Consider the following 11,615-nt stretch of genomic DNA (forward strand, 5'->3'; position numbering starts at 1 on the left):
GTTCGAGAGTGGCACTAGCATTTACAGTATTTTTGTGAATTTTTAGCAAAATCTAAGAGGGTCACATTGGGACCACTATATGATTTGTCATGAAATGACTCAATAAGAAACATGAATGATAATATTTCTATATAAAGTTACTGTATTTCAGGTACAGATATATGCAGGGTTCCCAAAATGGAAAAACCCATTTCTTGGAGATGCATTTAATGACATTGGGGGCACTATATTTTCTATGAAGAAAAAGTGTAGGTGCCAAATGAAGGGCAATGCCCACCTCAGGCCCACCATGATTGGGGCTGAGGTGATGAAATGTTTTTATAATAGGCACCTTTAGAAGCCTGGAAATGGCACTGTCAGACTGCAAATAATCATCAGCAACCAAAGTTTAGGTCTAAAACAAAAAGATTTGTTTTTAACTTAATTTGCGGGAGATAAGTAATTTCCGGAAGACTTTTGCTTGTTTGCGGGAGTTCAAGAGACTGTACCAATTTCCGGGAGAGTTCCGGGAGACTCCCGGAATTTCCGGGAGATTTGAGATCCCTGTATATTATTTAATTATTCATAGAAATGTGATTGTGATATCATTATCTTCATTTACTTTAGTTTTTTTTTGCCTGATCAGATAACTTGTACTTACAAACCATGTCTAACCTCAGAAACGGGAAAGTCTTGAGTAACTGTTTATTTAAAAATCTTTTCTTACAGACGAGGTTATTCGAAAATATCTACTAAGTAGCCAACGGAAAGTGTGCCTCACTGCCAACCGGTTTACACCATCAATTTTTAATGCTGAATACCAAGTAGATATTGCTGATATGTTCACTGATCTAGACCTGCTAAAGATAAGTAACAACATAGAAAAGGAAGATGCCGATATGTTCACTGATCTTGACCAACTAACAATAAGTAAAAGCCGAAAGAATGAAGATGCCACTCAAACAACTTTAAAGCAGGTTTTAGATGATATCAAATTCACACCTGCATGTAAAGCTCTAATAGAAGGTGAAAGCGGTGTTGGTAAGTCAACCCTCCTCAGATACATAGCATACAACTGGGCCAAAAACGGATTAGACGAAACCTTCAAAGGTAAAATAGTGTTTCTTGTCAATATCCAGGATATTGACATAAATGAAAGTATTTTGGATGCTATTTTAAGTAAGATAAACCTACATGGTTTTAAACTTGAAACAGGTCTCAAAGAAGATCCTATATTAATTGAACAATTTATTTGGAATCACAGTAATGAAATTGTATTGTTATTGGATGGATTAGATGAATTAAAAGATGGTAGTGAGAGTCCAATAAGGATTTTTAAATGCCAAGCAATGTGTGAATGTAAAGTGGTACTTACATCACGATCGGAAAAAATATACGAGTTCATTAATGCAAGCAACTTACATGTGAAAGTGCAGGGATTCAGTACAGAAAATATAGGAAAATACATTAGGAAACACTTTGATTTCTTTAGAAAACCTTTGTTAGGAGACTCACTTATTGAGGAGTTACAGCTTGATTCAAACCATAAACATCAGGAGATCTATTCAATGTGTAAGAATCCATTGCTGCTTTTATCAGTAAGCATTATGTGGGAAAAAAGGAAAAATCTTGTAGCTGATAAAAGTGATTTGTTTAAAGAGGTATTTAGATGCATCTTGAATCAGTTTATTGACAAACAAACAGTTAAAGAGCAAAAAATCTCAACATTTGAAGATACTCCTGAGAGGTTTGTTAATGCAATGGCTCTATTAGGAAAGTATTTCTATAAAGGCCTAAAGAAAAACCAACTTTCAATAAACAGAAGAGAGATGAAAGAAGATAAAGAATTGGTTGCTCTGGCTTTAAAACTAGGTTTTGTGTACAAAGATACTTCAAAACTGAAATCCAACTTTGAAGAGATTTTTACAACTCGGCACAAGTTGATATTAGAGTCATTAGTTGGATTTTACTTATGCAAACTATGTCAGATACAAGGGTTGAAGAATAAGTGTTCAAATGACATGGGAACATTATTTGAGCCATTGACTGATAATGAATGGAAGATGATAAGCAGAAGTAAACATTTTCACGTAACAAAGGTGTTTGCAATTGGATTCCTAGGTGCTAATGCTGGCATATTTTTAAATCATTGGATAACGAATGATATCTCAACATATCGTTCTTTAATGGAATATTTAAGATGTGTAAATAAAGTCCATATGGATACTGTAGAAAAAGCAGTTATTGGTCACATGACCAGAGAAGATTTAATTATAAAGCCACATATTAATGACATATGTAAATCACTAAGACAATTTATCCATAACATTATTCCTGAATTAGAAATCAGTCAAAAAGAGCATTTCATAAGACTTATGATAAGAATTCGTGAATGTTTTTCTTGGCCTGAATCGAAAATGATAAATTCATTTGAATATTTTTTAAGAGAAATGTCATCTGAAGAAAAAGGCAGAATGCTTGCTCACATATTAATTGCTGTGCCAGAACAAAAGATTATTTTTGAAAAAATATGTAGTATAATATGTGAGAATGATATTAACTACCTGACAGATGAATGTCAAAGACTCTTCTTCAAATATGATGTAACAGAATGTACATTATCATCTTTGAGTACAGCTTCATTTGTAGTTCACCTGTTTAGTAATGCACCACAACTTAATATCGTTACCTTTAGAAATTGTATTACAGGTGCTGTTATGAATAATGTGATCAGAGAGTGCTTAAATAGAAGAGTAAAGTTGGAATTACAGCAGCTGTGTTTCATTGGTACTGATCTAAGTGACATTGATGGTTCTTCATTTGCATCCTTATTCATTTCACCTAAACTAATTATACTTAACATGAATAATTGTAGTTTATCAAGTGTTATTCTGAATGATATGATTGAAGAATGTTCTAGTAGAGGAGTCAAGTTGGAATTAAAGTTGCTAGCTATCAGTGATAATAATCTCAGTAAAATTGATGGGGCTTCATTTGCATCCTTATTCATTTCACCTAAACTAAATATACTTGGCATGAATAATTGTAGTTTATCAAGTGTTATTCTGAATGATATGATTGAAGAATGTTCTAGTAGAGGAGTCAAGTTGGAATTAAAGTTGCTAGCTATCAGTGGTAATAATCTCAGTAACATTGATGGGGCTTCATTTGCATCCTTATTCATTACATCTAAACTGAGTAAACTGGTCATGAATAACTGTAATCTATCATGTGTGGTTATGAACGATATGATTAGAGAGTGTTCTAGCAGAGGAGTCAAGTTGGAGTTAGAGGTGCTAGCTATCAGTGCTAATAATCTCAGTAACATTGATGGGTCTTCATTTGCATCCTTATTCATTACGTCTAAACTGAGTAATCTTCACATGAATAACTGTAATCTATCATGTGTGGTTATGAACGATATGATTAGAGAGTGTTCTAGCAGAGGAGTCAAGTTGGAATTAGAGGCGCTAGATATCAGTGCTAATAATCTCAGTAACATTAATGGGTCTTCATTTGCATTCTTATTCATTACGTCTAAACTGAGTAAACTTGGCATGAATAATTGCAGTTTATCAGGCGTTATTATGAACGATATGATTAGAGAGTGTTCTAGCAGAGGAGTCAAGTTGGAATTAGTGGAGCTTTATGTCAGTGGTAATAATCTCAGTAACATTGATAGGTCTTCATTTGCATCCTTATTCATTACGTCTAAACTGTGTAAACTTGGCATGAATAATTGCAGTTTATCAGGCGTTATTATGAATGATATTGGGGAGTGTTTTGGTAGAGGAGTCAAGTTGGAATTAGTGATTGATCATCATTGAAGATGTCTTCATTTGCATCCTTATTCATTACTTCTAAACTGAGTAAACTGTTCATGAATAACTGTAATCTATCATGTGTGGTTATGAACGATATGATTAGAGAGTGTTCTCGCAGGGAAGTCAAGTTGGAATTAGAGGAGCTTTATGTCAGTGGTAATAATCTCAGTAACATTGATGGGTCTTCATTTGCATCCTTATTCATTACGTCTAAACTGAGTAAACTTGGCATGAATAATTGCAGTTTATCAGGCGTTATTATGAATGATATGATTAGAGAGTGTTCTAGCAGAGGAGTCAAGTTGGAATTAGTAGAGCTTTATGTCAATGGTAATAATCTCAGTAACATTAATAGGTCTTCATTTGCATCCTTATTCATTATGTCTAAACTGTGTAAACTTAGCATGAATAATTGCAGTTTATCAGGCGTTATTATGAACGATATGATTAGAGAGTGTTCTAGCAGAGGAGTCAAGTTGGAATTAGAGGTGCTAGCTATCAGTGCTAATAATCTCAGTAACATTGATGGGTCTTCATTTGCATCCTTATGCATTACGTCTAAACTGAGTATACTTGACATGGATAATTGCAATTTATCAGACGTTATTATGAATGATATGATTAGAGAGTGTTCTAGCAGAGGAATCTAGTTGGAATTAGTGGAGCTTTATGTCAGTGGTAATAATCTCAGTAACATTGATAGGTCTTCATTTGCATCCTTATTCATTACGTCTAAACTGAGTAAACTTGGCATGGATAATTGCAATTTATCAAGCGTTGTTATGAACGATATGATTAGAGAGTGTTCTAGCAGAGGAGTCATGTTGGAAATTAGTGGAGCATTATGTCAGTGATAATAATCTCGGTAACATTGATGGGTTTTTATTTGCATCGTTATTCATTACATCTATACTGAGTGGACTTGGCATGAATAATTTCAGTTTATCGGGTGTTATTATGAATATGATTGGGGAGTGTTTTGGTAGAGGAGTCAAGTTGGAATTAGTGATTGATCATCATTGATGGGTCTTCATTTGCATCCTTATCCATTACGTCTAAACTGAGTAAATTTGTCATGAATATCTGTAATCTACCATGTGTAATTATGAACGATATGATTAGAGTGTTTTAGCAGAGGAGTCAAGTTGGAATAAGCGTGGCTTATTGTCACTGGTAATAATCTATAGTGATGTTGGTGGGTCTTTATTTGAATCTTGGTTTGTTTCACCTAAACTGAATAGACATTACATGGATAAGTGCAGTCTATCAAGTGTTAATGTGAATGATTGTGAATGATATAATTAGAGAGTGCTTTAAGAGAGGAGTCAAGTTGGAATTATGTCTTTATAACAGAGTAATGATCCTTGTGACATAAGTGGTTCTTAATTTTCAACCTTATTTATTACGTCTAAACTGAATAAACTTGACATGAATAACTGTAGTCTATCAGGTGTTGTTATAAATGATATGATTAGAGAGTGTTTTAGGAGAGGAGTCAAGTTGGAATTAAAGAAGCTTAACATTGGTGGTAATAATCTGGGGAACATTGATGCGTCTTCATTTGTATCTTTATTCATTACACCTAATCTGAACATACTTGACATGAATAATTGCAGTTTATCAAGTGTTATTGTGAATGATATAATTAGATAGTGCTTTAAGAGAGGAGTCAAGTTGGAATTTGAGTGACTTGATATCGATGGTAATAACCTCAGTGATATTGATTGGTCTCCATTACATCATTACACCTAAACTGAATTTTCTTTACATGAGTGATTGCAGTCTATGATGTGTTATTATAAATAATATGATTAGAGAGTGTTCTAAGACAAGTTACTTTAGAATTAATGGAGCCTAATATCAAATAGTTTTAGTAACATTTATGGGTCTTCATTTGTAACTTTGTTCATTATACCTCAACCGATCAGGTGCGGAACCAGCGGGGGGGGGGGGATCCCCATGCGTGCCTGTGCCGCCCCCCCCACTCCTCAGTCTAGCCGAAAAACAAGAAAGGCAAAAAAAAGTTATTAAAGAGAGAAAAAGGGGGGGAAAGGAAGTGCACCCATGAGTTTAGCGGGGATCCAGCTGTGGGAGAAAGGAGTGCTCGATTGTTTACCACTTATTTACACCAACCATGGTCCAGCGGAGGTGGCCGTGGTGGTGTGGACTTCATAAGGTCATCCACCAAAACAAGTCATGTTTGAATTAAAAGTGATTGACATTATGGACAATAATTATGGCAAGATCAATATTTCTTATTTGCTGAATTTATAAATGTTTGTTTACTATTTGCTCTTTATCGACTGTTACAAATAATATCTAATACACTATGTGAGTGAATGAGTGTATAATATGTTAGGAACATAGGCGTAGTTCCCGGGGGGGGGGGGGGATGGAGGGGATATATCCCCCAATATTTAACAAGGGGGATGTTTCATTGTATCATACCCCCCCCAATATTTTGATTATGTATGGGATAAAATGGAGCCTTACACTTCAAAAAGACTGTCACAGAAATAATTTGCAATGTCTTATGCGCTTACAAAGATGAAAATGAGCATAATTTATTAATGTTCATAAAAAAATTATTTTATCTGGTTCCTATCTAAGCTCTTCTTTCCTTAGATGTTAGATGTGTTTGCAAAGCAAGCCACATTTTCACACTGAAGGGTGTGTACGACATCAGTAATGAAGGGTGTGTACGGCATCAGTAATCTTATGTCAATTCCAAGAATGTTTAAGGTAATATCGGTTGATGAGGAATTTATTGATTAGGCCTATAATAGCAAATTGCATCAATTTATTTTGCAAATACAAGGTTTCCAGCTTCAGATGGGGGCACATCCCCCGTCCGCACAAGAGCACACATTGGCGCTAACACCAGGCGCGCAACAGTGGTTTTGGTTCAGGCTAAAGGTATTTATTTTTCTGTTTAGTAATTTATCATACCCATCCCACCCCCTCCCCAAATAGAAAACAGTACGACATAAGGCTTATCTTATTTGTAGTATAGGTCACACACGTGTGTTTGAAACTAAATATAAGCATTTTCATCATGGTTGTATTTATTACAAACATATTCTTTCACCATCTATACACATTGAGGCCCTTCTTTTAGATTAATATGATCTTTCTTAAATTTTTCTTTCTTGAGTTTGGGACTATTATGTGTTTAAATAACTTAAAAGGATAAACCTTAAAAAACCTTAAGAAATGTGCGAGAAGCATGCAAAAAAATTTATGTTTTTAATTTTAATTTCGTCAGAATTTACGAACACTCACTAAAATGTGCAATTTATAGAGGAAATTGACCTACCGTAACAATAGATGCGCGTGAAGAATTTGAGAATTTTATGCACTTTCAGAGGATGCCTTTATCAAGGGGTGGGGAAAGATTATCCAAAGACGGATATTTTCCCCTTGTCCCCCGCTGTTTTTCATTTTCGTTTCGTTGTAATTGATCAAAACTCCCTAAAATGTGCAATTTTTAGAGGAAATTGGCCTATTTTAACAAGAAATGCGCGCGAAGCAATTTCAGGGGATGAAAAGGGCATTAATAAAGGGGTAGGAAAGATTTTGCAAAGATAGATATTTTCCCCTTGTCCTCCTGGGGTAATGCCATCGGGCAGCATAGATCAAAGAAGTTATGAAGTGGAGAAGGGGTTGCAGGGTGTTGTGAGTCAGGTCATTATGATATCTTCCTTTTTATTCTTGTCTTTATTTTTCTCTTCTCTTTTTCTTTTCCTTTCCTTTTCTATTCCTCTTCTTTCTCTTTTCCTCCCTCTCCCCTCTTTCTTTTCTCTTATTACCCAGCCCGGTAGGACAGCTTGGTCAGCCTGGTAAAAACCGTCAGGGAGGGGAAGTCTGTTACGCCCCTGTTACACAACTGGCTAACACCCAATCACCCCCCCCCCCTCTTTCTTCATGAAAAATACTTTTCTACGCAACTGGTTAGGAATGAGGGTTGGGTGTTAGTAAATATGCTGGATCTAATCTATGTTATGAATCCACTGTATAAATGTAGCGCGGTATAACTCTTTATAGATATAGTATACCTTCGATAATATTCTATTAAGACTTTCAAAGATCTTAACTAAAGTGATATGATGTTGCCTCGGATATGATTTGTGTAATAGTGCCTAGAAATTCTGAGTAATGTTATACATAGGTCAGTTCATAAGTGGTGTTGGTTACATGGTTATTATGTACAGTGGTCAGTCAACAAAGTACAAACCATCTATTGTTTAGTTTATTATATCTATACTGTACAGTAATCATACACTATACATTAATTTGCATACTGAAGTGGTGGTCAGCTTGGCAGCATAGTTTATCGTTTTATTATGTTTTTTTTTTTTAATTTCTAGATTAATTATGGTCAGAGTGTTCACATTAATATACTTCCCCATGGCACCTTTTGTAAGTGGTCAGTTTATCTTTTTTTTTTTATAAAAAAAAAAGTCCATATAATGACATAGTACTGTATAGTGTTCACTGCTTTCTCCTTTTTGAGGTGTTAATCTATTTATTTTTATTTATTTTTCTTAAAACCTGAGTGGCCTGTTCAGTGTTGAACACACAAGGCCCAGGATCAACAATAAAACACTTAACTACCAACAGTTACAAATTGGTGGTTGGAGATGAAGAGGATTAGGACAGCTTTATTGCCAATGATCATTGGGTCTTCTGTAAAAATACATATTGATTTAGTTTTTATAATGTTCATTTGAAGGTAATGTAGTTTATATGCTTTTGTTTTTATAATATTTTTTAATTGTTGACTTAAGTTTCAGAATTGTGTACAAGCTCATTTCAGCTTACTTTCTTTTTTATAAAATAAATAATTAAGTTACACATAAATAAGTACATGCCTACCCAGTTACTATTGTATGTACTAAATGTTATACTGTATGATTAAATAAATAAGTGGTGTATGAATAGGTACATAGGCCTACTCAATTACTAATGTACATATTAAATATTATACTGTACCATTAAATAAGTTAAACATTAATATGTTCATAGGCCTACGGTACTCAATTAGTACTGTAGGTATTAAGTATTACACTGTATCATAAATGATTAAATATATAAGTTATACATAAATATGTACATATGCCTACTCAATTACTACTGTGTACTAAATATACTGTATCATAAGTGATTAAATAAGTTACACATTGAAATGCACATAGGCCTACTCAATTACTACTGTGTATTAAATATTATACTCTATCACAAATGTTTAAATAAAAAAGTTACAGTACACATTAATATGTACATAAGTGTACTGAATTACTACTGTACGCATTAGATATACTGTACCATAAATGATTAAAAGAAATAAGTTACACATATGTACATAGACCTTATCAATTACTAAAGCATGTATTACATTTTATGTTCAGATTTGTCTATTGTTTACCAAAAATGCATGAATACAGTATAATAATTAGTTTTATTAAATAGTATACTGTATGATAAATGACTAAATGAATAATTTACACATTAATATGTACATAGGTCTACTCAATTACTACTGGGTATTACATATTATACTGTATCAATTGATTAAGTAAGTTAGTTACACATTAATAATTATGTACATAGGCCTACTCAATTACTATGGTACACATTAGATATTATACTTTTAGATAGGTATATGTACTTTCAGATTAGACATTATGCAATAAATGATTGAATAAATAAGTTACACATTAATATGTATATAGCCTACTCAATTACTACTGTATGCATTAAGATATACTGTACCATAAATGATTAAATAATAAGTTACACATATGTACATAGACCTAATCAATTACTACTGCATGTATTACAATTTATGTTCAGATTTGTCCTCATTTACTTTTTTACCAAAAAATGCGTAAATACAGTATAATAATTAGTTATTCCCATTTTAAATTAATAAAGTACGGTATTCACTCTACTATTCAGTACTATTTATTGTGAATGATCTATTGCACTTCAAAATTGTTATGTAGAATGGCCTGATGTTATTGTAAATGCAATCTTTGTATACTTAATAGATTTCAATAAGATGGTATATATTTTTTTGTTTATATTAAAAAACGGAATATAATGGTATATGGTTGCTATGTATATTTTTCACATTTTATAATAACTATATTAAATAGTAAAACAAGTCAAATGTTATGTTTTCTTTATGACTAGAAAACGTTCTTATTCTTACAGAAACATTTTGTTATGTCATTTTGACATAAGCCTATGTAATGTATTCTTATAAAAAACAAATTACCATAGGTACAAACGATTACAGATCATAACACTAAACAATAGTGTAGTATTTTGACAGAAAGCGGTTTTGTCACGTCATCGTCCGACGATACTGAACGTTTTGGCGCAGCTCCTATGTTTTAGTTAAAGACGGGCTCAATAAGGGTGATTGACGAAAAACTTGCAACGGATAATGAGATACAGATTTTTGAATATTTAAAAATTTAAGGAAAATTGGGAGTAACCTCTATTGTTTCGTTGCTTTAGTACTATAATTTGTTTTTCTATAAGTTCTGACAGGACGTTTCGTCTAACAGACTGATGTAGCTGAAACACTTGCTTATAATTTAATGGACACCATCTAGTCCATTCAGTCATGAATAGCTGATTTTTTACAGCCTCAAACAATTTATATTTTATGTATTACACAATGTTAACCCGTTCGTACTTTCGTTTGTTCATTCATTCATTCATTCATTCATTCATTCATTCATTCATTCATTCATTCATTCATTCAATGAATGAATCATTCAATGAATGAACGAATGAGAGAGCAGCTTAGCTCAGTCGGCTAACCTGGTGGTTGCCACTCGGTGTGCGCTTAACCGTGGAGATCTCTGGGTACACGGTTCAATTGCTATCGTTGAATCTCCTTGTGTATATGCCATTGGTCCCGTGTTAATTTATGGCCCATGTGCACGTTAAAGAACGCTGTACACAATTCGGAAAAGAGTAGGGAATTGTCTGTAGGTGTATTGCCCAATCAGCACCAGAAGGTGTTCGTTTGCTATTCTTGGTGTTTACACCGAATAAATCCAATCCCAATCCACTCTTGAATTGGTGGTAGTGTATGCTACCACAGGAAGGTGGATAAAATAAACGAAAACACAGTGTATTCAGCTTATAGAATATACTGTATAATATATTTCTTGTTTAATGGACGATTCCCCAAAGCCCCCCTTTGATATGTTAGCCAAAGTTCCACAAAACGTCGCTTAAACTATTAATAGGTCCATGCTTAAACCTTTCGCTTTTTCGCATGTGTTTGTGGGATTTATTGCTGACCATGTTCTTGTTGGTCAGCTCAAGTATGATTGACACTCCGTAAATGTCCATTCTGACCATAGAGATATAATAAGAATACTAGAGCGCTAACAGCAATGTATTCGATGTTCGAAATACGCAGAGCTGTGTGTGTGTACCATCCAAAATGGCTGCCATAGATTCAGCCAATCAAATTTCCCCTGAGCGCTATCATTTTCAATTGCGCCCTCAATTTACACAAAAAATTCAGTACAGCTAGTTACCCGTATTTTGAAACTCGAGCGTTGCGGTGTATGGGTGTAATGTACACGATTTTAATTCTTTTTAATATTTGAATAAGATGTTCTACTTGGCCTCTTTTTGGCTACGACAGTTTAATAACTTGTCATTATCAATACTAATTATCATTAATGAAATAATATTCAGTCAGAGGGCTTATTTATGGTAATAATATGTATACTAAGCCTGAAGGTGGCGCTTTCCTACGGCAGCCATCTTGGATGGTACACA

The 11,615-nt window shown here is 33.8% G+C and overlaps 1 protein-coding gene across 1 annotated transcript; it reads left to right on the forward strand.

The window, feature by feature from the left end:
• Positions 1-151: 151 nt before the first annotated feature.
• LOC117119189 (NLR family CARD domain-containing protein 4-like) lies at positions 152-5,025 on the forward strand (the record flags this gene model as incomplete). The annotated part of the gene is made up of 3 exons (XM_033264006.1): positions 152-248; positions 709-3,215; positions 3,887-5,025. Coding segments are annotated over 3 exons (3,171 nt in total), but the record flags the coding sequence as incomplete, so codon positions are not given.
• Positions 5,026-11,615: the final 6,590 nt, after the last annotated feature.

Source organism: Anneissia japonica, unplaced genomic scaffold (assembly GCF_011630105.1).
Source record: "Anneissia japonica isolate Jap-2015-1 unplaced genomic scaffold, ASM1163010v1 scaffold45942_len14733_cov116, whole genome shotgun sequence".
NCBI classification, from domain to species: Eukaryota; Metazoa; Echinodermata; class Crinoidea; order Comatulida; family Comatulidae; genus Anneissia; species Anneissia japonica.